The 25,577-nt window shown below is 36.0% G+C and overlaps 1 protein-coding gene across 1 annotated transcript in view; it reads left to right on the top strand.

The window, feature by feature from the left end:
* The window catches only part of VKORC1L1 (vitamin K epoxide reductase complex subunit 1L1), a 104,246-nt gene extending 78,675 nt beyond the window's left edge, over positions 1-25,571 (top strand). The window contains exons 2-3 of the mRNA XM_077141049.1: positions 18,903-19,012; positions 22,859-25,571. Of these exons, the coding sequence (XP_076997164.1) occupies positions 18,903-19,012; positions 22,859-23,085 (337 nt within the window). The 3' untranslated portion in view covers positions 23,086-25,571. The remainder of the gene's footprint in view (positions 1-18,902; positions 19,013-22,858) is intronic.
* Positions 25,572-25,577: the final 6 nt, after the last annotated feature.

The following is a 25,577-nucleotide window of genomic DNA, read 5'->3' as shown; positions in this document are numbered from 1 at the left end:
GTCTCCAATCTGCTTTTGTATATCTCTAGTATATTTTTAATTTGGTCTTTCTTCTCTGTGAGATTCTATTTATTCTTTCAAATTCTTCCTTATGCTCTTCCGGTGTCTTCTTGATATCCTTGTGTAAGTAGCCAACCCACTGAATTTATTTATGAGAGTTATATAAACATCTTTGATTAGTTGTTCCCAATTCTGTACCTCCTCTGGTATTTTAATTTGGTCACTTTGCTTGGCTATATCTGCTTACATATGCTTTTTAAAAAAAATTTATGCTTATATATGCGTTTTTTTCCTGTAGATTTTGAGGCATTTGATTATCTTGATAAGGTTATTTTAAAAATTGACTTCCTTTGCTCATCCAAGGTTTTGCATTTGCTTGGGTTTGCATTGAAGGTCTCCTTCTGCACTTGGGTTTTCAGTAATTCCCCATCAAACCAAGGCCCAGACCTCATTTAGGGGATGTGACTCTATTCGAGTAGTTTCCCAGACTGCACCTTCCCCTTCTTCCCAGCAAACGACGCTCTTGAGCCAACTCTTCCCCTCAGGCCCACATCCCTAGCTGCAACAGCCTGCTGAGCAGGATGGAGACTTGGTGCAGTTCCAGCCAGGGCCTCTGGTCTTGGTGTATGCTAAAGACTGCCACCTCAGGGGCTGCGGGGTGAGTAATGTGCACTGTGGCGGAGGTGTCATTTGTGGGCCCAGTGGGTCAAGATGCTCTCCAGGCTCCCACTTGGAATGACCTTGGCCTGTGGGACTGGGTATTTCAGCTGCCCCTGCCTACAGTTAACCTGGAAATGCCTGGCAGATGGTCGCAGGGTGTGCTACTGGGTGCTTTTCCTTGTCCCTACACATCTGAGGGCTCCAGACCACCATGGGGAAAGGGGAGCAGTGTCAGGGTGAGTCTCTTTTGCCAGCCAGTTATCTGACTGGCTCCACTCTGTGTCTCCCCCTCCTCCCAGGGGGAGTGTTCCCCAATCTCTGCCAAAAATACAGGCTCCCAAAGTGGCCTTTGGTAGTGGTCAGGAGTGGGCAGTGTGTATAGGTGCAAGGAAAGTAAGTTTGCTGGCTTTCAGATTCCCCATGGGACTTTTTCCAGCTGCTGAACTGCGAGGGAAGATCTTGTAAACCAGCTGCAGGGGTAAGCTGGAGTCCAGAAGTGTTCCTTTCCTTTGAGACTCATACTTTTTTGCATGCTGCTACCTGTCCCTGGTGGGATCATGATTGAGCGCCCTCATCCTGTTTTCTCCATCTCAGTGCTTCTGCTTTTTCATCCAGGACTTCCACATGCAGTATAGAAAACTTTCTCTGGTTACTTGCACCCTGGTTCTGGTTGTTTGTCTGTCCCTTCTTTCATTGTTCCACAGAGCAGGGGTGAACTCGGTCTGTCCTATTCTGCCATTGTCCCAGAAGTTAGCCCTTTCCTTTTTATTGTTGAGTGCTATTCCATGATACATGCCAGTTTGTTTATCCATCTGCCCATCGAAGGAGGATTGGGTTTCTAGTTTTTGGCAACTACAAATAAAGTTACTATAGATATTTTCAAACAGAACTTTGAGTGAGCATAAGTTTTTGTTTCTCTTTGGTAAATGGGTAGGATCTCTGGGTCATATGGTAAGTTTTGGTTTAACTTTATAAGGAGCTATCAATCTGTTTTCCAAAGTCTCTGTATTGTTTGCATTACCACCAATAATGTATGAGCGTTCCACTTGCTTCTTATCCTTACCAGCATGTGTTTATTTGCCATTTTTATATATGTGTGGTGGTATTTTTTAGTTTTGGAGCTTTAGTTTGCATTCCCCTAATGACTGAATATGTTGAGTTTCTTTTCATGTGAAGTGTTTGTTTAAATCTTTGGTGGTTTTTTTTTGTTGTTTTAATCGTGTCCTTGTTTCTCAAGAAAGTTTTAAAAATATTCATATACTCTGGATACAAGTCCTTTGATACATAAGTTGAAAATATTTTCTGGCTTGTCTTTTCATTCTCTTCACAGTGTCTTTCACAAAGGAACTGCTGTATTTTTTTTGTTTTTTATTTTTTGGGGGATACATGGTCCGTGAATCAAACCTGGGTCTCCAGCATATCAGGCGAGCATTCTATCACTCAACCACTTGTGCACCCCACAAAGGAAATGTTTTAATTTGATGAAGTCCAATTTGTCAATCTTTTCGTTATGGATTGTTTTTAAAGTACAAATTATGAGTCAAGGTTCTTTTATTATTATTTTTAATATGGATGTCCAGTTGTTACAGCACCATTTGTGGAAAAGACTTTCCTTTCTCCATCAAATTGCCTATGCATTTTTGTTAAAATGCCACCTGTAGCTATTGCTGAGTTTATATTCTATGGTTTTTATCTATGTCCTTTTATCAGTACCACACTGTCTTGAAGTATAGCTTTAGGATATCATGAAGTTAGTATATTCTCCAATTTTATTCTTTTTGAAAGCTGTTTTGGCTTTTCTAGTTTCTTTTGCTTTTTGTATAAATTTTTGTCACTATCTACAAAAGTTCCTACTGATATTTTGATTGGAATTATGTTGAATCTATAGATCATTCTAGAGAGAATTAATATCCTAATAATATTGAGTCTTCCAATCAGTTAACACAGTATCTCTTTCTATAGATTAGGTCTTCATTAATTTATTTCATCAGTGTTTTATAGTTTTCAGTATTAAGTTACTACACATATTTTGTTAGATTTTTTATTTAAGTATTTTCTTAATCTATGTGTTTTGCTATTATTTATATGTAAATGGTTCTTAAAATTTTTTAAAGTTTCCAACTGTTCATTGCTACGTTTTAGAAATGCAGTTGACTTTCGTATATTCACTTTGGGTTGTGTGACCTTACTAAACCCACTCATTAATTCTACTCACTTTTCTGTAGATTCCTTGGGCTTTTTGATATAGATAGTCATGTTGTTTGCAAATAAAGATTTTAATTTCTTCCTTTCTGACCTATATGCATTTGATTTTTCTTTCTTCTATTGTGCTGGCTAGGACTTCTAGTACAATGTTGAGTAGGAGGGGTGAGAGCAGAGATTCTTCTTTTGTTCTGGTTTTATGGAGATAGAATTTAGTCTTTCCCTATTGGGCATGACATTAGCTGTAGATTTTTTGTAGATGATTTTTATCAGATTAAGGAAAATCCCTTCTGTGACAGTTTGAATCTGTTGTATACCCCAGAAAAGCCATGTCCTTTAATCCTCATTCAGTATTACTGGGTGGGTCTCTTTTTATTGTTTCCATGGAGATGTGACCCACCCAATTGTGGGTGGTAACTTTGATTAGAAGTATACCACCATGGAAATATCCATGGAGATGTATCTCTACCTATTCAAGGTGGGGTTGCTTACTGGAGCCTTTTAAGAGGGAACCATTTTGGAAAAAGCTTTAGAGCCACCAGAAGCAACAGAGTTCACACAGCCAGAGACCTTTGGAGATGAAGAAGGAAAACACCCCCTAGGGAGCTTCAAGAGACAAGAAGCCAGGAAAATAAGCTAGCAGACATCGCCATGTGCCTTTCCTGCTGAGAGAAAAACTCTGAACATCACTGGCTTTCTTGAACCAAGGTTTCTTTCCCTCAACGCCTTCTTTAATTTGGACATTTTCACGGCCTTAGAACTGTAAACTAGCAACTTAATGAATTCCCCTCTTTAAAGCCATTCCATTTTTGGTATATCACATTCTGGCAACTTACAGACTAAAACACCTACCACTTCTAGTTTACTGACCATTTTTATATGAATGGATGTTGAATTCTGTCACATGTATTATCTGCATCTCTTGAGATGCACCTGTGGATTATATCATTAGATTTTCATATGTTGAACAAGCCTTTGTTTCCAGAATAAATCTCACTTGGTTGTTATGTATTATCCTTTATTTATATTGCTAGATTTGATTTACCAAATAAATTTTATTCAAAATTTATTGAGAAATTTTGAATCTATGTTCATGAGGGGTATTGGTTTTTAGAAGGGTTTTTGTGTTTGTTCCTCCTTTTTTCTTGTAATGTTTTGGTCTTGTTTTGATGTTAGGGTAATGCTGGTCTCATAAATGAGTTGGGAAGTGTTTTTTCCTCTTCTATTTTCTGGAAGAGATTATATGGAATTGGTATTATTCATTCATTATATGTTTGGTAGGATTTGCCAATGAAAACATCTGGGCCTGGTCGTTTTGTTTTGTTGGGGGATTTTAAGCTATTAAAAGGACTATTCAGAGTCTTTCTTCTTGAGCAAATTTTGGTATTTGTGAACCTCAAAAAAGTATTGGTCCCTTTCACCTAAGTTTTCAGATAAATGGATTTCGAGTTGTTTGTAGTATTTCTTTACCCTTCTAAAGTCTGTAGAGTCTATACTGATATCCATTCTTTTATTTCTGATATTGGTACTTTACATCTTCGTTTGGGTCCTGTGCCTTTTTGAAAGAATTATGTGCACTAAAAAAGCCATGGAGACAGCTGTTTCTTTTAATCCCTATTAGCATTTTAAGGAACTTGATTAGGATTATCTCCACAGAGATGTGGCATGCCCAATTGTGGATATTAAACTTTGATTAGAGGGAGATATGATTCTACCCATTCTTGGTGGGTCTTGATTAGTTTTACTGGACTCCTTTAGAAGAGGAAACATTTTGGAAAAATTTTGGTGCCACCAGCAAGCAACAGAGCCACTAGAACCACAAGAGCCCACGTAGCCAGAGACCTTTGGAGATAAAAAGGAAAACACCCCTGGGGGAGCTTCATGAAACAAGAAGCCTGGAGAGAAAGCTAGCAGGTGTCACGAAGTTTGCCATGTGCCTTTCCAGTTGAGGAAAAAACCCTGAACATCGTTGGCCTTCTTGAACCAAGGTATCTTTTCCTGGATGCCTTATATTGGACATTTCTATAGCCTTGCTTTAATTTGGACATTTTCACAGCAACTTAAAAATTCCCCTTTTTAAAAGCTGTTCTATTTCTGGTATAACACATCCTGGCAGCTAGTAAACTAGAACAGGTCCTGTTAAAATCTTCTGGAGAATTTTGATTTTTGTTTTAACAGTGAGCAACCGGGTTTGATTTAGATGACAAGTTCTACCTCTCCTTCTGTGACTGATGTTTTCAATATTTGTTTTGCTTTCAGAATCTTTGTTATGTTGTTTGAGTTAGCATATCACATGTGCCACTTAGGAGTTAGTCTGAGACTTAAGTGGTGGTTTATATCATAGTCTAGTTGTTGCTGTGTTTTTTGGGGTCTGTTCCGTGCATTGGCAGCTCAGGGGTATGTCCTAGATTTGTGTTAGTTCCTACAGAGGATTAGGGAATCCCTGCTCTAGCTCACTCCTTGCTGGTAGTTTCTTCACAGTCTTGGGTTCCCTAGGGCCTCTTTCCCAATTCCAAAGAGAAAGACTAGCTTCTCTTTCAGAGTTTTAGCTCCTGTCACTATTGCACAGTTCCACATGACTGGGTTCACCTTCAGGGTTGAAGTAGCAAGAGAAAAGGAAGAAAGGATAGTGAGATTTCTCTCCACATGTTTAAGACACAGGAACCATTTTCTCTCTTCTTTTAGGCAGGAAGACAGGTTTTCCAACAGGAAAGAACAGTGGTTGCCTAGGGGATAAGGGGATGGGAAGAAATGAATAGGTGGCTACAGAGGATTTTTAGGACAGTGACACCATTTGTATGATACCATATGTCAGATACATGACATTATGAATTTGTCAAAACCCACAGAACTGTACAATACATAGAATGAAGCTTAATGTAAACTATGGACTTTAGTTAATAATGTGTCAATATTGGTTCATCAGTTGTAACAGGTGTACTACACTAATGAAAGATGGTAATAATAGTGGAAACTGAGGGGGCTTAGTATGGGAAAGGATATGTATGTGGAAATTGTGCTTTCTGTTCAGTTTTTCTAAAAAACTAAAAGGTCTCTAAGAAAATAAAGTCTACTTTAAAAAAATACCATGGCTAGGAACCTATAGCTTAATAGAGATTTAAAAGACTTTTCATGTAACAGGGAATGGGACTGGGGACAAGATTAAACTATAGGGTCTAGGAATGCTCACTTCTGATAAACCTATGTAGAAACTCAAGTCCCCAATAGTAGCTGCTTTTGGAGGGAAGAAGAGGCATTTGACTGGGTGATTGGGGCATTTGAAGAGGCTAGCAAAGTTTCCTGACCAGCATTTGCCTTAAGATAATTCATTGAGCTATTTTATTTTTTAAAAGTCATCAGAATAATGGTTATCTAGTGGGAGGAGTGACTGGAAAGAGAGTATGAGGGAGCTTCCGAAGTGTTGGTACCTCTCTATTTGATCCAGGTGCTGGTACACAAGTATATTCAGCTCATGAAAATTCACTGAGTTTTTATACACTTATATATATTTTTCTATATATAAATGGTACTTGCACTTATGGTAAACAAGCATTGGTATGAGCCACTGAAAACCTAACTTTGTAACCAAATGGTAAAGGAAAAGTAATGACACTTATAAGAAAACTGGAAATGTGAAGGAAGCTTGATGTAGTGCAGCTGAGTTTGAGAGGCAATGGTAAAATGTACAAGATTGGGAGAACCACACACTAAGCAGTTTCTAGAAAGCAAAGGGCCAACCCTGCGGCATGGACTTCATTTCTCCATGGCATGCTGCATTCAGTCCTAGTCTTTTGCTTTACGTACAGCTTCTGTTATTCAGTGGTGTGAAACTTTAACATGCTGGGGAAAATTGGGTGAAGTATGTAACTTACGTGTTGTGTTGATGGCATTCTCTTATTTATTAGTCACCTATGACTTGACTTATTTAGAGAAACATATGTTAGAACAGACTACTCTTGGGTCATTGTCAAGCAATACAGCAATTGCAACATAAGCAAGATATGCTGATTCAACAAAAATTGTGATATAACTAAATATTGTGATAAAATTGGGAGGTTGAAACAAAGGTGTGGCAGGGAGAGGAGAAAGAGTTCTAAATGCCAGTCTGTTCTACCATATAGTGAAGAGATTGTGTCTAACAATGATAAGTAATTGAAGAATTAAAAAAAAAAAAGAAATTTGGAGGTAAATACAAAAAACCCAACAACAACATTAAAATGAGTTGAAAATTCTTGCTTCTAAGGAGGGTGACTCAAGGATCAGAGAACTTCTATTTTTGCCTTAAGTCTTGTAGTGCTGTCTGATTTTTAAAACTAAAAATGTATATAAATAACTTTAATAAAATATAAACTAATGAAAACAAAATTGACTTACCAAATGACAAGTCTCCCATCACATTCTCAGTAATTCTTATAATAGTAATCTCAAGTATTTATTTTTATTTTTTATTAATTTTTTAATTAAAAAAAATAACAAACGCAAACATTCTTAACTTTTGATCATTCTGTTCCACATATATAATCAGTAATTCACAATATCATCACATAGTTGCATATTCATCATCATGATAATTTCTTAGAACATTTGCATCAATTCAGAAAAAGAAATAAAAAGACAACAGAAAAAGAAATAAAATGAAAACAGAAAAAAATTATACATGCCATACCCCTTACCCCTCCCTTTCATTGTACTATGAGCATTTGTGTTCAAGTATTTGTTTGGATTCCTGTTATAACTTCTTTTGGGTATGTGCCTAGCCATGAAATTTCTGGGTCATATGGTAATTCTACTTTTAGCTTTTTGACCGACTACAGTTTCTGCACCATTTTGTATTTCTACTAACAATGTACTTGGATCTCAGTTTCTCAATATCCTCATCAATACTGGTTATTATCCATTAAAAAAAAATACCCATCAAATCTTTTTAAAAAGGTTTATTTTAATGCATTATTTTAAGTTCTCCCTACTTTATCCAACCCGATTTTTAAAAAATTTCGTTTGAACTTATTGTTTTGTTTTTTAAGAATAAAGATTTTTATTAAGCATTCAATAGCTTTCAAATACACCACACCGCAATTCATCTATGATCAGTCAGACCCAACAGCAGTTCATTCTTGCACAGTCCATGAGTTAGGGTGAAACTCCTCTCAACTTACAGAAAGATCCTACTCAGCTCTGGCGGGCAGGGATTGGGGATGACACCTTGTTTCTGATCACTAATGTGTGATGAAGAGCATCAGGACTTAGATGAAAACGAATAAGAAGGGATTCTGGTTTCAAAGTACGTTGTTTGGAAACAGTAACAAAAACATCAAAATAATATCAGTATACCTGCTTCTCCTAAATTCTTAATGGGAATGTTCTCAAGAACAAGTCATTTGTTTCCTGCTACAGAAGGGGGGAGTTTTGTTTTTTTTTTTTAAGATCAAAGGGTTTTTTTTGTTTTTCACAGAATTTCATATTTTGCTAATATGAAGGCACAAAACAGCAACAAAGAACAAGAATGCATACAGCAGTGAATACACCAGGGTAATGTTGATATTTAAAATGGCTGGATAATTTTTGGAGGGGTTTTAGAATAAATGCAACAGAGGTCAATAATCACAAAATCTTAAGGTTAGAGCAAGATCAGTCAATGACTAAACATAGTTAACATCTTTTATAGGACTATTACTGATTATTAGCTTTTTTTTGTTTTGCAAATGGGCACATACTTGTGAGAATGGAAGAAAGGACAATACCATGCATAATATTAACTACACACTTTAAAAATTATGAACCATGCAGAAGTTTAGCTCAAGTAGTAACACTAATGGCCTATGACCAATCAAAACCACATAGTTCATTGATCACAGGTGCATGGTATTTGTCACAACCAGTTTCAAAACACATTGTGTTGATTTTGAAAGTCATTTGCATCTTCTATGATTTCAACTTTTATCTCCATTAAACTTGCTTTAAAGTATGTATGCTGTACTGTATATTTAAAATCAGCAGAATGACAATATTGCTCTATAATTTTTTTAGTTTTGATAGTTGTGCTTTTTTTTAACACGAGAGACCCACATCAACAGTGATGAAATTTATGTAAGAAAGAAAAATGAAGTGTTATTGTTTTTGAAGGAAATTAGTTGAATGCAGAGTTTTTCAAACTTTTTGATCACAGAATGCCTTTACACTTTTAATAATTATTGAGGACTTCAAAAAGCTTTTATTTCTCTAGGCTATATCTTTTGATATTAATTGTATTAGAAATTTAAAACTGGGCCATTATTTACAGATTTACAATTCATTTAAAAATAATAAACCCAATACATGTTCACATAAAATATTTTTGCGATAAATAACTTTTCCCATACAAACAAAAAACTAGTGATAAGAGAGACATGTTTCTCTTACTGCAGATCTCTTTATTATCTGCCATGATAGTAAGAAAACCATGGGAAGGTCAGCTCCTGAGCTCTGTCTCTTGCAGCATTACATGTCAGACATGTATCCTCTGTGGGAACGATAGCAAAAGAGGCAAATAAATCGCTTAGATTTATCATGAAAATAAATTTGGTCTTATGGACCTGTAAAAGGGTGTAGGGAAACCAGAGTTGCAGAATCACTGGTTAAAGATTTGTTGCAACTGGCAAAATGAGGTGTGTTCAGAAAAAGTCAGCAGTTTCTTATTCATACCTTAGGGAAGTGGTGTTGGCTATTTATGTCCCCCCAACAAGAATACTAAAGGACTTATTATTCAGGGCAAAGATGAACCTTTTTTTAGACTCAAAGATGAAAGAGAAATAATTATTCTCTTTTGCATAATCACTTCATTGACATTCCTATACTGCAGCAAATCTAATTTTTTTTTGTTAGTGTCTGTTACTTTAAGAAAGCAAAGCTCTTTTTGTTCAATCAGTTGATATCCCACCTTGTTCCATAAATTATTTGGGACAGCTCTGAGAATAAGCAGTATAATAGAATTTTAAAAATAGATGGGGCAAGAATAAAAATGGTTAGAAAAGTAAGTTAGCAAGAGTAAAATAAGTACATCAAATACATTCATATAGTGGAGGAGCTTGGGGAGAACCAAAGTCTGAAGCTTCTCTAGTAGTGAGCAAAAGGTAGAGAGTAACCGTAACTGTTCATATTGATGACATCTTAAATATGATAGCTGTTTTATTTGATGTGTTAGTTTTATACTTTTTTATGGAGAATAAAATTATCTATAAGCAAAAAATGCATTCATATAGTCCTGTTCAGTTGTGTTTTTAAAAATTTTTATTTTTTATTTTAGAAGTTGTGGGTTTACAGAACAATCTAGTATAAAATACAGGAATCCCCTATACCACCCTATTATTAACACCTTGCATTGGTGTGGTACTTTGTTACAATTCATGAAAGTACATTTTTATAACTGTACTATTAACTATAGTCCATGGTTTAACTTAGGGTCCACTATGTTGTGCAGTCCCATGGAATTTTTTTAATTTGTGAAAAATAACATATATACAAAACAATAAATTCCAGAGCATACCACAACAATTAGTTATAGAACAGATTTCAGAGTTTGGTATGGGTTAAAGTTCCACAATTTTAGGTTTTTCCTTCTAGCTTACATGGGAGACCAGAAAAAATATCAATATAATGATTCAGCAATCATGCTCATTTGTTAAATTCTATCTTCTCTGTTCTAATTCCACCTTCTCCTTTGATCTTTCTCCCGATATTTAAAGGTATTTGGGCTATGCCCAATTCTAACTTTTTCGTGTTGGAAAGAGCTGTGAATATTATGAGATGGGGGATGGAACTAGCTGATTTCTGGAGAGGCTGACCTCTCTGAGTTTCAGGACTTATTTGGCCTAGGAACCCATCTGGAGGTTGTAGGTTTCTGGAAAGTACTCATAGTGCATGGAACCTTTGTAGAATCTCAGATAAAGGTGTTCTTTAGGGTTGGCAGGAATGGTTTTGGTTGGGGTTTGGCAAACGTGATAAATAGTACTATATAGCTGATGCTTGCATAACAGTAGCCTCCAGAGTAGCCTCTTGACTATACTTGAACTCTCTCAGCCATTGATACCTTTTTATAATTATTTTACCCCTTTCTTTGGTCAGGAAGGCGTTGTGGATCCCACGGTGCCAAGGAGACTTTCACCCCTGAATGCCATGTTTCACGTAGGGGGAAGGGTAATGATTTCACTTGCAGAGTTGGGCTTAGAGAGAGAGAGGCCGGCCACATCAGAGTAACAAAAGAAGTCCTCTGGAATTAACTCTTAGGCATAACTGTAGGTAGGTTTAATTTCTCTGCAACATAAATAAGTTTCACAAGAGCAAGTCTCAAGATCAAGGGCTTGGCCTATTGATTTGGGAGCCCCTAATGTTTGAGATAGTATCAGGGGTTTCCCTGGTACTAAAGTTTAATAGTTTCATATTTTTTCTCCCGTCCCTCAAGGGACTTTGCCAGTAATTCCAAATTATCTGTTCAGTATACTCTAGGATATATCCGGGCAGTACATTAAGCTATACAGAGTTACAGGTTTTCATTCCCATTTAGGGTTCCCTGTATTTGGGTTGTTTAAATGATCTGTCCAGACAGGTTGAGTTAGAATATGTACTACAAAAAATTTAGGTTTTGAACAAAATAAACCTCTCTTCCTTTGGTCTTATAGAGTAGGTGAAGTTCTAAAATACAGTCTCTGATTTACTTCAGGCCTTACCCAGTCGGATTTGTTCTTTTTTCTAACTGAAGTCTGATCTCTTTTTCACTTTCTTTAACAGTTATTGTATGTGGCAGTGGGACCTTCAGAACAGCAGAACTCCTTCTTTGAGTCTTAGGTGTCACACAGGTACCTAGAGTTCCAGGGAAATAACAGGCTATACATATATAGCACAGCCTCTCAAAATCTAGAATTAACAATTACAGCTCTGGACTAAATGTGACTGCTATAAGAGCTTACAGTCTAGGTCCCAATTTTCTTACAATTATTTTCTAAATGAGACCATACAATATTTGCTCTTTTGTTTCTGGCCTGTTCCGTTTTTGCAAGTGGGGAAAACTGTATTTTCAAAAGTTCTAACTTGAAAAGCAGGATTCACTAAGGGGTATTTAAATGACTTATGCCATTCCTGTTGATTTTAAAACATATGCCATTTGTGAAAATCTGCTTTTATTCACCTTTCCAAGTAAAACAATATCATGTAATAGCAGTCTACTGTGCTTGTGATTGTCTTGTTAACAGTTATTACATGCAACTTTATTTTTTGTATTTTTAAAGGAAATAAGTGATTATTCTGTTTGGTTGAAACTGCTGGAATGGTAATTGCATTTTATAACTTAATGAAGTACAAGGGAAAAAGCACAGCGCTGGGATCCAGGATATCAGAGGTTTAGCTTTGGTTCTGAGATTAGTTTCCTTCATGCCTGGCAAGCACAGGGTGAGTGCAGGGGGAGTCAAATTGTGGATCAGTTGGAAGGGACTCAAAGGAACTTAACTGGGGAGATGAAAACACTAGATGGTAATCAGGGTGTAGATTACTCAGGCGTCAAAATTATACAGTTCAGATTTATGCATTAAATGTATGTAAATTTCACCTTAACAAAACTTAAAAATAATAGCAATAGAGTAGTGAATGGGTGGGGGTTGAGAGGAAACAAGAATGGCACAGTTAGTAGAGCTGGGTTATGGGTACACTGTTCTGCTCACTGTGTGTATATTTCTATAATAAAAATTTTTAAAAAGCAGTATTTGGTGTAACATAATAGAAGTTAAAAGATTGGAAATTATTACATCAAAAATAGCAATGTAAGCATATTATTTAGAAATGGGGAGGTAAATACAGGGAGAATCAGTTAAAAGATGAGGAAGTGGTTTTGAGGGGCAGAACTGAATGTGGGGGGTAATGTGCTGGAGTAGAGAACAGGTCTGTTTTTGTTTTATAAAGCTCTAGTGCTATTTGATTCTCAGATCTTTTCCATGTATTACTTTGATAAAATTACGTGTTCATTAGGTTGATGCTGTATTATTTTTAAGGAAAAATTTGACATATCCTTATGTGAATAATTAGGCATAGACCAATGCTTTAAGGATATACAGATTCTGTACACCCACGATCATTTTGGCAGTATGCCAAATTATCTCCATTGCCAAAGGGAGTGATTTAAATTGGAAATCCTACTTCAAATGAGACTGGTTAACTTAAAGTGCATATAATTTCTCCCTTTCTCCACTCTTGCCACACACCCCCACCATGGTTTGTTCTTTACACAATAGCTAGTGATCGTATAACATAAATAAGCTTAGATTACGCTCCTATTTAAAAGATGCTGAATGCCTTCCCATTGTAATTAAAACAAAATTCAGATTCTTACGGGGTTGACTTTAAAGCATATTACAAAGCTACAGTGGTCAAAACAGCATGGTATTGGTTTAGATGGTTATACTGACCAATGAAATCGAAAATAGTGTTCAGAAATAGACCCTCTCATCTTACAGACAATTGATGAAAGTGGGTGGGCAACGTTGTCTCAATGGCAGAGTTCTCACCTGCCATACCGGAGACCCAAGTTTGATTCCTGGTGCCTGCCCATGTAAAATAATAATAATAATAATCATAATCATAAAAGAGGACCCATATATCACACCCAATACAAAAATTAACTCAAAATGGATCAAAGACCTTAACATTAGAGCTAAGACCATAAAACTTCTAGAGGAAAATATCTTATAAATCTTGTAATAGGAGGTGGTTTCCAAAACCTTATACCCAAAACACAAGCAATGAAAAAAGAAATAGATGAATGGGATCGCCTCAAAATTAAACACTTTTGTGCATCAAAGAACTCTGTCAGGAAAATAAAAAGGAAGCCTACTCAATGGGAGGCAATATTCAGCAACCACATATCAGATAAGGGTTTAATATCTAGAATATATAAAGAGATTCTGCAACTTAGTAACAAAAAGACAAACAACCCAATTTTAAAATGGGCAAAAAACATGAATAGACACTTTTCAGAAGAGAAATACAAATGGCTAAAAGGCATGTGAAAAGATGTTCAACTTCACTGGTTATTAGGGAAATGCAAATCAAAACCAAAATGAGATATCATCTCATACCCACTAGAATGGCCATTATCAAAATAAAACAGAAAATGACAAGTTCTGGAGCTGATGTGGAGAAAAAGCCATACGTATTCGCTGCTGGTGGGAATGTAGAATGGTGCAACTGCTTTTGAAGGTAGTTTGGTGGTTCCTCAAGAAGCTAAGTATAGGATTGCCATATGATGCAGCAATCCCGTTATTAGATGTATATATATATTCAGAGGAACTGAAGGCAAGGATACAAGCGGACATTTGCACATCAATATTTATAGCAGCATTATTCACGATTGCCAAGATATGAAAACAGCCCAAAAGTTCATCAATGGACAAATGGCTAAACAAGCTGTGGTATATACATATGATAGAATATTACACAGCTGTAAGAAAAATAAAGTCATAAAGCATGTGATAGTGTGGATGAGCTTTGAGTACATTATGTTGACTGAAATTAGCCAGAAACAAAAAGATAACTACTGTATGGTCTCACTAACATGGATTAAAATTAATGAGTGAACTTTGAGAGTTAAAGTTAATGACACAGGTTCTCAGGAGATAGAGGGTAGAGATTGGGCATTAAGTGCTAAAGGAGTACAGAATGTACAACAGGACTGGTTGTAAAAATTCAGAAATGGAGGGTGGGCCACAATGGCTCAAAAGGCTGAGTTCTCTCTCGCCTGCCATGCCGGAGACCCGGGTTCAATTCCTGGTGCCTGCCCATGGAGAAAAAAAAAAAAAATCAGAAATGGATAGTACAATACTATCTGATGGTAGCACAGTAATATAAGTACACCAAATGAAGCTGAATGTGAGCATGGTTGAGGGAGAAGGGCTGGGAGTACATATGATAGCAGAAGGAAAGATAGAGGATAAAGACTGAGATGGTTTAAGTTAGGAATGCCTAGAAGAACAATGATGGTGATTAAATGTACAAATATGGGAATATTTTTGCATGAGGCAGAACAATGGATTATCAACATTGCAAGGTGTTAAAAATAGGATGGTATGCAGGAAAAAATACAGTCATTGCAAAACAAGGGTCTACAGTTAACAGTAACATTGTAATATGTGTCCACTGAATGTAACAGGCATTATGCCAAAACTAATGGGGTTATTTGTGGAAGAAAAGGAAATGTCTTCATATTGATTGTGGTTGTGAAGACATGGCTATGTTATTAAACCAGGAACCACTGATTTTTTACTTAGGTTGGATTGTATGATGTGCAAATAAAACTGTTTAAAAATGAGCAGAGAGAAACAAGTGCTGGAGAAAATGTGGAGAAAGAGATGTATCTATTTACTGTTGGTAAGGAAGCTGAGAGGTGCATCCCCCCTGAAGGGCAGTGTGGTGGTTCCATAGCAGGCTGTGTGAGTTGGGGGGGGGGGTACTGTATGATCCTGCAAAATTATTGTTATATATATAGCTGGAGAAACTGAGAGTGGAGCCAGTAATGGATATTTGCACACTGGTGTTTTATGGCACAGTGTTCTGATTCACAATGGATGGAGGTGGCCTAAAGGTACAATGACTGAGGGAAGGAAGGGGGAACTGTGTTGTATAAATGCAGGGCTGCCAAGTGGCTGCAAGAAGGAATGAAGTTGAGAGGCATGCAACTAGGTGAATGAACCTAGAGGACAGTATGTTGTATGAAATGTTAGAAACAAAAAGACAAATATTATCATGCCTCACTCATATGAACCAACTAGAATATAGAAACTTGGAAAACTGAAGCCAAGAGCATGGGTTATCAGTTTGGGGCCTATTGTAAAGGTTCCTAGATTGTAAGCTCTTACAGCAGTCACATATATTCTGGAGTTATAGTGGTTATTTCTAAATTCTGCGATATGAGCTATTTATGTATAAACTGGTCGTTCCCTGTAACATCAGGTATATTTGTTACACTTGAGACTTAAAGTTAGAGCTCTGAGCTATGTCCCCATTACCCCATACAGGATCTGTTTTAAAAAGTTGAAAAAGTGATCAGACTCAACTAGAGATATGATTGAAGCTGATTTGGAATACAGGATAAAGGATGATATGGTCTATATTTTAAAATTTCAACTTCTGTGTGAGACCAATGGGAGAAGCATTTACTTGGTGTAAAATTTATATTTTTGGTAGTGCATTATCTAACTTCTATGGTCAGTTTATTCAAACACCATAATTACATGTAACCTTGAATAGGAAGTGAGATCTTGTTGGCTTTTGCAGGTTAGTATGATGCCCTGATATATCCCAGAGTAATTTGGGCAGAGAATAAAGTATTTGCAAAGTCCCCTTGGGGAACTGGGGAGAAAGGAGGAAATATTTAATTTACCCATCTGGGGAATTTCTGATATTCTCGCAAGCTGTGGGGACAACCAATTCAATTGGCTGAGCCCTCGATCTTGGGGTTCACTCCTATGAAACTTATTCCTACAAAGGAGAAGCTAAGCCTACTTATAAATATGCCTAAAGGTCACCCCCAGAGAACATCTTATATTGCTCAGATGTGGCCTCTCTCTCTCTAAACCAATTTGAGAGGTGAACTCACTGCCCTCCCCCCTATAAGGGACATGACTCCCCGGAGTGTGAATCTCCCTGGCAATGTGGGACAGAAATCCCGGGTATAAGCCAAAACAGGGAAGAAAGAAATGAGACAAAATAAAGTTTCAGTAGCTGAGAGATTTCAGATAGAGTCGGGAGGTTATCCTGGAGGTTATCTTACGCATTATATAGATATCCCTTTTTTAGTTTAGTGTTGAGGTGGCTGGAGGGAAGTACCTGAAACTGTTAAACTGTGTTCCAGTAGCCTTGATTGTTGAAGATGATTGTATAACTATATAGCGTTTACAATGTGACTGAGATTGTGAAAACCTTGTATCTGATGCTCTCTCTATCCAGGGTATAGACAGATGTGTAAAAAACCAGGACAAAAAGTAAAAAAAATAATGGGGGGGGGGGGGGATACGGGATTTTAAAAATGGGTAGATTGAAATACTAGTGGTCAATGAGAGGAAGGAGTAAGGGGGATGGGATATATGAGTTTTTTCTTTTTATTTCTTTTAATGGAGTGATGCAAATGTTTTAAAAATGATCATGGTGATGAATACACAGCCATGTGATGATATTTTGAGCCATAGAGTGTATACTTTGGATGGACTTATGGTACATAAAGATACCTCAGTAGAAATATTTTTAAAAAAATTCTTATGGCGTGCTATCAAGGCCCTAAATAATGTAAATGACTGGACTTCTGCCTTAATTCTCTCACTTTCCTCTGTGCCACATCTGTGAGGGCCGTTTGCACTATCAAAGCTTGTTCCTACCTCATGGGCCTTTGCACTTACCATTTGACTTAGAAATTTAATTCCTAAAAAACAGCCTTCCCTGACCATCTAGCTAGAGCATGTCCTCTGCCCTTCTCTACCAAGATCCGTGGTTCTCAGAGTGTGGTCTTCAGACCCACGGTGTCAGCATCACATGAGAGCATATTTTGGGGAAATGTGAACTCTTAAGTCCCACCCCACCACAGACCCACTGTAGTAAGATTTCAACAAGATCTCAAGGTGACTGTGTGCACTTTTGATTTTCAGAAGCACTGACCTAGAGTAATCCCACACCCTCCACTGGGTTTCGTCTTAATAGGTGGTCCATTCTGAAGGCAACTTAGTCATTTGTATACATGCATATTGCTTTTGTTCCTTAAATTGAATATCAGCTCCAGGAGTGCAGCACTGTGTCTGACTTGTTCTCTCCTGGACCTTAGCATCTAACACAGTATCTGTGCTTAACAGGTGCTCAATAAATATTTGATGAATTAAAGAATGAATGAATAAAATGGAGATTATTTTGTATTCCTTGAAATGTATAGCTGAATAATAAAAGTCTCCATAGCTCTTCCTTGCCTCCAAAAGTGGGATTATTCTTTTGCAACATCATCACTATGAAGGATTTCACTCTATTTCTTGGGCATTGATTACTTATTAAACTAGTGTGGTCAATGAAGAATCATTTACTTATCCTTGTTTTCAGGATAAAACAGGTTTATTTTCAGAACCAAAGTTTAGGTTTTATTAGCGTGCCTCTCTACTCACTTAAAAACATGACTGGTTGTTCTCTGTCTGGTTTTTCAAAGTACCCTTATTCAGAGTTGAAATAATCTTCAAATGTTTTTTTTCTTTTCAAATAAAAGTTTGATATATGAATCAAGTTTTTTAAAACAGAATTTAACAATCCTTTTTTAAAATAAGAAAAAAGTCAAACTGTAAATGAAAAATTTATGGAGCATAGATTGTGTCAATGTTTTGCTTTTAAGATATGAGTCTAGGAAAGAACTACAATTTCTAATATTGTCCTACATTTAAAAGATAGGTTTGTAATGTATATCCTAGTGAAACTTGCCAAAAGCAACTGTTCAGTCTGTATACTTTGAAGAAATAAGATAACTTAAATAAATCGCTTTCAACCAGGGTGATTTTGGCCCTCAGGAGACATTTGACAATGTTTGAAGATATTTTTGGTTGTGATAACTATGGGTAGGTGCTACTGGCATCTAGTGAGTACGGGCCAGGGATGCTGCTAAACACCCTGTAGTGCACAAGACAGCCCCTGCCACAAAGAATCATCTGGCCCAAAATGTCAATGGCGTTAAGAAGCCCTGGCTTAAATTGAGAGAAGCTTCCTCAACAAATACTAATGCTATTAGAAAAAGAATACTTTGTTTTCTTTTGGAAAAAGAATATATAGATATTGGCAATTTAAATGTTAATTTTAGATTATTATTTTCAATCAGATACAATATAGAAATCTAATGACCTGCCTCCCTATTTGGGATAAATCACACTTCAAAGAAAAGACATTTAAGGAATTTGGCAACTTAGTTCATTGTAGAATTGGACAACATTCTCTGATAATTTTACATTTTTTTAAAATAGGGAAGCTCAAATATAGGGTTACTGGTTTTCCTTATTTTACAGATGGGGTCGAGGATTTGGTCTTTTGGGTTCCATTTTTGGAAAGGATGGTGTATTAAACCAGCCAAACAGTGTCTTTGGACTTATATTTTATATACTACAGTTATTACTTGGTAAGTATTTATGCAGCAATATAAAAATAAGTTCATTTTGTTATTCATTTAGTAGTTTGTGTATTTGCACTGAAATATGTCTTTATAGTAAATAAAAGCATATGCTAATGTTAGAACCACTAGTCTGTAGTACATTTTTGTGTTGTGAAAACTTTGTTCACTAAGATTTTGGATGGTAATAATGCTGAATTTCCTATCTGCTGATGTCTGACCAAGAGAACAGCATCCCATGATGTCCATGTAGAAAAACCAGTTTCATTCAGGGAAATTATTACTCCAGTCTTCCCTGGAAATTTTTTCCTTACTACTTGATAGACTCTGTAGCTATTTTTAATATTATGTACTGAGAAAACATTAAATAAATGATATTCATAATTCCATCACCTTTATATATCCACTATTTTCATTGCCTTCTGCATTGCTCACTTAATTTTATGTGTACTTATTTATGCCAATATAGTATTCATATTTGTCTATCCTTTTACATGTTTTGTTAATATCTAGGTTTCAAAATTTTTATGTTTTAAATAATGCTGCAGTGAACAACTTTGTTTAAAGTCCACTAACCCCCTACCCTTTTGGATTATTTCCACCACATAAATTTCCAGGTATTGGGTTCTGAGTCAAAAGACACAGATTTTTTTATAGATCGTAATAGATACTGTCAAGTTGCTTTTCAACCAAATGCCTACCTTCCCTAAAGTTTCACCCATGTTCAATTTTAAACAGTTACTTTAATTTTGTTATATTTTAATTTCCTTTCATTACCAAGTTGGTTATTGCAGTCCTGATAATAGTCTATTTTCATGTTCGTTACAAATATTTTATTCTTTATTTTAGTTTTGTGAATTGTTATTGTACTTTTAAAGTTAAGTCTGTCCATTTTTGCTTTTGTATTTTAGTCATTAGTACTTATTCCATTATCTGCCAACTCTTCTGTGATTTGATTCATTTAAAACATATTTAACTCTTAAATAAAATATGCCTCATTTCATTATGAGTCTAAATTTCTCAGTATTCCTATCCGTTTGCCCAGTTCCATGTCTATACATTTATCCTGAAGAAATACAAGGATGCATGCATGCACAAGGAAAATCATACCAGCATTTAAAAAATGTAATTGCCTTTAAATTATTCACATTATTGGATTGGCTTTCTTAATATTTCCTTATCTGTGACTCCACCAATATATATATATATATAAAATATGTATATATATATATACATATATATATTTTTTTTGCATGGGCAGGCACCGGGAATAAAACCCACGTCTCTGGAACTACAGGCAAGAACTCTGCCTGCTTAGCCACCGTGTCCCACTCTGCCAATATATTTTTAAATAGCAACAAGTGAAAAGTAGCTTAGCAATAGGTATATCCATACTAGAAAATACTATGTAGCCATTAAAAGGAAAAAGTGGGTCTATCCTGGAAAGATCATCAAGACAATTTGTTTAGTGAAAATAGTAAATCATGGCATAATAAGTATAAGATAATTATATGATCATGCATGTGCATGTAAATGCATAGAAAATGTCTGGTGGTTACCTGGGGTGGGGGTAGGGTGAGTGGTGTGGTTTTCTTTTTCTTCCAGATATATGTTTAGACGCCAAGAAAACATATATTTGCTTTCTTGGAGTCTAAAGAAGAATATAAAGTATAAGCCAAATATAAGGCTCTTTCCTATTCAGAGAACCCATGAAATTTTGAATGGACGAATTTTTGGAGCAAGAAGTGAAATAGTCAAATTTATATTGTCAATTCATTGCATATGCATATTTTAAATCACATGTTTCATATGTCTCTTTTCCATTACAATTTTTTGAAGCTTTTTTTTTTTCAGACTCTTCTTGGTGTTTTTAATGTCAGTGCCCTTATCACTGGGGGCACATTTGAATTCCTCTTAGAGTTTTCCAGAAGATAGCATCTTCATTCCCTCTCAAGTTATTTGAGATAACAGCGTTTTTAGTTTAATTTTTTCTATAGATGATACAGTCACGTGGTTCAAAAGTCAGAAACATAAAATGGTATCCAGTGGAGTCTCCTCCCACCTTTGTCTCCCTCTGCCCCAGTTCCTTTATTGACAAGAAAATAAGGTGTAAAATCTTTTTTTAAAACGTGTATGATCTTAATTTCCCTCCTCTTTTAATAAAAAGGCAGATGCTATGCATACTTCTCTATAGCTTCCTTTTTTTTTTTAGCTTGACTGATATATCTTGGTGCTCTTTCTGTATCATTAAATGTCTTTATTCTTTGTTACAACTTTAAAATTACTCCATGACATGAGTGTCCCATCCTTTATTTAGAGATACAGCACATTTTAAATTCCACTGGGGATTTTATTCCAAGCCACATGTTACCCAATTACATGACATTAAGACAGGTTTGATATTATTGTATTTAACTAATAGTATTTATAGCACATTTCTTAAGTGCAGGTAGTATTCTATGGTGCTTCACCCATATTAGCTTACTTAAACCTTCCAACAGTCTTAGGAGGTATGATTATTACTTCAATTTTATAGTTGAGGGAAGAGAAATTAAATAACTTACTAATGTGATTTTGAAACTAGCATTCTTAGATAAAATTAAGGTGACAGCATTAGTTTTTGAAGTTTTAGTTATTTAGTATAGGTCAGTGGTCAGCAAAATTCCAAAGTGGGCCAAATAGAAAATAGTTGAGGCTTTGTGGGCTGTTGCAACTGCTCAGTTCTGCTATTGCTGTGTGAAAGCAGCCCAAGATAATGCATAAGCAAATGAGTACAGCTGGGTTTAATAAAACTTTATTTTCTAAAGCATGATTGATCAGATTTGCCAGTCTCTAGCATAAGTAATTCAACAGCATCTTAGTATTGAAGAGCCTTATTAAAGCATCACAATCCAGTGCTGACTAGTCCCATGGGTTCCAAGATGAGCCCCTGTGCTGAGCCACAGCTGAAAGGCAACTTCTTTTGACCTCTGCTTTTCTCCAACAGGCACCAGAGATTTTAACTCTTTAATTAACCTCTTTAAACTTACTACCACTTTTTAAAATTTTTTCCTGTTCCTGTTTTCCTTATTCTATTAGTCATTAGATAAAAGGCTGTTGAATATTCCCTCCCTTCTCGTTTCTTGAAAATAAAAGCTCAGGTTCTTACTACTGTTGGTTATAGGAAATTGTAAAACAATACATGTGAACATGTCAGAGTCTCAAATGCTGTCAGATTTTTGCACACTGACTCAGCATGCATAACTGCTTTTTCCTTTATTTGGTTTGACCCTATGTGGCCAACAGGCCAAATATGGTTTGCCTTATCCACCAGGGTGAGCCCTTTCTAAAACATTTATCAATATATATATTTTTTAACTTCTTCACCACATTGGTGTAATCATCTACCATAATGGATTTTTGAGAAATTGGGTCTAAACATGGTAGAGCAAAGTTTACTTTCCACAGAAGGAAAGTGTTTAGTGAAAAGGCCAGGGTCTCTCACCAAATGTATCCTGATGTTCCTTTATTCATTAAGAGAGTTGGGGCTGTTTTACAAATCAGCTTCACTGTATAATGTTGTTGTGAAGTTGAATATTTTCTTTGAGTGCTTAGCAGTTATGCACTTAACTAATGCCAGTTATGAAATAAGTAATAATATTTCATCTGTAGTTATTGAGATCAGAAATCCAGCTGTGAAACTGGTATTGTAAATGCAAAGCCAACCTGCACGATTTTAACAAAATAGACCAGTAGTTTTTGTTCTCACATTTCATGGAGCTTTGCTGTTAGGCCAGTATTCCTACACAGCAGCAAAACACAAGATGTGAGCTTTTAACTCAACCTGATTGAGCCAAGTGTCTTTTTCTCTTGCAGGCATGACAGCAAGCGCAGTTGCAGCTTTAATCCTCATGACCTCCTCCATCGTGTCTGTGGTAGGGTCTTTGTACCTGGCCTACATTCTGTACTTTGTGCTGAAGGAGTTTTGCATCATCTGCATCATCACATACGTGCTGAACTTCATTCTTCTTATCATCAACTACAAACGACTAGTTTACTTGAATGAGGCCTGGAAACGGCAGCTGCAGCCTAAGCAGGACTGACAACCTGATGAACTTTGAACTGACAGTCTGAAGTCCCTCTTTCCATTAAGTTTATTTTGCAGCAGTTTTGTTTTGTTCTTTTTTTAATTCTTCACAACAGACACTTCCCCTAAGAATCTTAAACTGATTTTTTAAAATTCTGTAAATTAGAAGGGGCCCTAGCTATTTTCCATGTCAATCTTCAGTTTAAATGTGGATACAAAGGATACGCCGAGCCAATCAAAGACAAGCTTTAACTTTACTTTGAAGATGTTTCTGAAATAAAAAAATGTAGCCCTAACCCCCTCCCTCCCAATTGTAGAGTGAGCAACAATTGCTAGTAATTCCTTAACGTGTATAAATTCAATTTCAGGTATAACAAATGTGATCATGACATGAAAATATTTTAGAATAGATACTGTATTAAATATTGCCATGTTTACAATATGTAATATGTTTTTAGCCAATGGATTTAAACATGTAGATTCAACTAGAATCCATTTATGTGATATTTGTAAATAAAGGTAGAAATACTGGATCCATCCCTGCAGAACTTACTGTACAGTTTAAAGTGTAGCAATGAAGAACTGTCAGCTCAATGTTGACTGATGAAATAGTGAAAATGGTAAGTCTATACAGATAGCATCTTGTGAGAAGTATTAACAGTAAAAATAATAGGATGGCTGATTCCCTTTCATCTCCTTCCTCTGAAAGGAAGAAACTAAATTGGGACGTTCAAGTCAAGCTTGTGTCTTGTCCTAAAACTGGATCAATTGTGACCTTACAGGGTGTCATGTAACCAAACTTTCAAGTCCATGGCCTTTAGGACACTAATGATGGAAAAATGGGTAGATTTCTTTTGAGAAAACCTGGAAATATTAATATGGTGTTTTTAGGTAAAATCTCTACAGCAGTTGAAATTTCCATAGTAGTATTGGTGCCAGTCAACCAAACAGTGTTATGACTTATAAATATCAGCCCAAGCACACCAGAGTAAGATTGCTCTCTGGTGGCTCCATAGTGCTTCCCATAATTGTTTCATTCGGCATCTACTTATCAGATGTCTAGACTAACTGGTTGCAAATCACATATTAGATTTGGAAACTTTAGGGCTGACATGCTGCTCAGTTTGCTAAATCAGGTAGAAATAGTTAAAGGTGAAATACAGTAATGTCATTATTCCTTTCAATAAATAAGTGCAGTAAGAATTTTTTTAAATGATTTGAATAAACCCAGATGAAATTGTGACAGTATGTTTCTGTGGTTAACATCTTACATCAGAATGTTCCAAGTGCCTTCTGTCTTAAATTCTCAAACCAAATATTTTCTGTGTTGAACTTGGGCAGAAGTGTCCTTCCTTCCTTTCTTAACATGAAATAGGGAACTTGCATTCTGTAGGAAAGGTTTCTGTATGATCATTTTGTTTCTTAGATTCAGACACAGTAGCAATGTTTTTGCTTCCAATTAGATTAATCATTATGCTAAAAAATAGTCAACTAGACTGAAAACTTTTGAGTGCTTTCTTTGCCTTCTTTTTGAAGGGAGGGTACATGTTCTGTAAATTAAACTGTGTACAGTCAGCAACTGTTAAGTAATTTTCCATCCTAACTGTCATAATTGATGCAATGTAGACTCCTGGCCCAGGGTAGGTATAAAATCTGAATTGTAATGAACTTTTATCAAGTTTTAACCAGTTTCTTAAGAGAACTTAATACAGAGTTCATCAACGCTTATGTTTTCCCATGAATGTGAATATTCCAATGCCTGTTTTATTATGTATGTATTGTTCTTGTATTCTAAAGTAGTTAAAGAACTTTAGAAAGTACCAGAAGGATGTCTGGTGTTTATGGAGAAACAAGTCCTAACGTTTATGAGCTGTGCAGTGAGGTCACCTTGTAGCAGCAGGGCTTCCGGTTCTTCCCAGGCAGCTTACTGGTTCTATGGGAATAGTTTAACTGTTAAAACTTCCATGGTATACATAACATCGATAGTGCAGCACTAAAAAGTTCCTCGTGTCCCAATTTCAAATGGTTTTCATCATTTTTATATCAATCAACAGAGTACAGTTAAAGCTTGTCTTGATGTTGCATTCTTGCAGATGTCTTCAATTTTTACAGGAGAAAAACATAAAAATGTTCAGTTCGACCCTTCAGATTTTTCTTTTGCTTTCCTAGGCCTTGGGGAAAACACCACTGTTTTAGTTGTATACAAATTGTTTTGCCACATTCCTATGAACCTGTAGAATTACTATCCTTTTTCTCACTGGAAGATGAACATGTGCTGCCTGAAATAACAGCATGGTAATGCCAGAATCTCAGCAAGCCATAGAATCCTGTTGGTTGATATTTGGTATTTTTTCCCTTGGAAGAAGAATTCAAGCTCCTCCATACCTTCCATTCCACCCTAAGAGAGGGGGAAAACACTAGGTTGTAAAATTTGAGGGTTATGATTATTTTGAACTGAAATATTTAAGCACTGCAATATTACTAGCCACCAACTTTGAAGGATACATT

Source organism: Tamandua tetradactyla, chromosome 23, assembly GCF_023851605.1.
Source record: "Tamandua tetradactyla isolate mTamTet1 chromosome 23, mTamTet1.pri, whole genome shotgun sequence".
Classification (NCBI taxonomy): Eukaryota; Metazoa; Chordata; class Mammalia; order Pilosa; family Myrmecophagidae; genus Tamandua; species Tamandua tetradactyla.
This window is presented reverse-complemented; position numbering and strand designations above follow the sequence as displayed.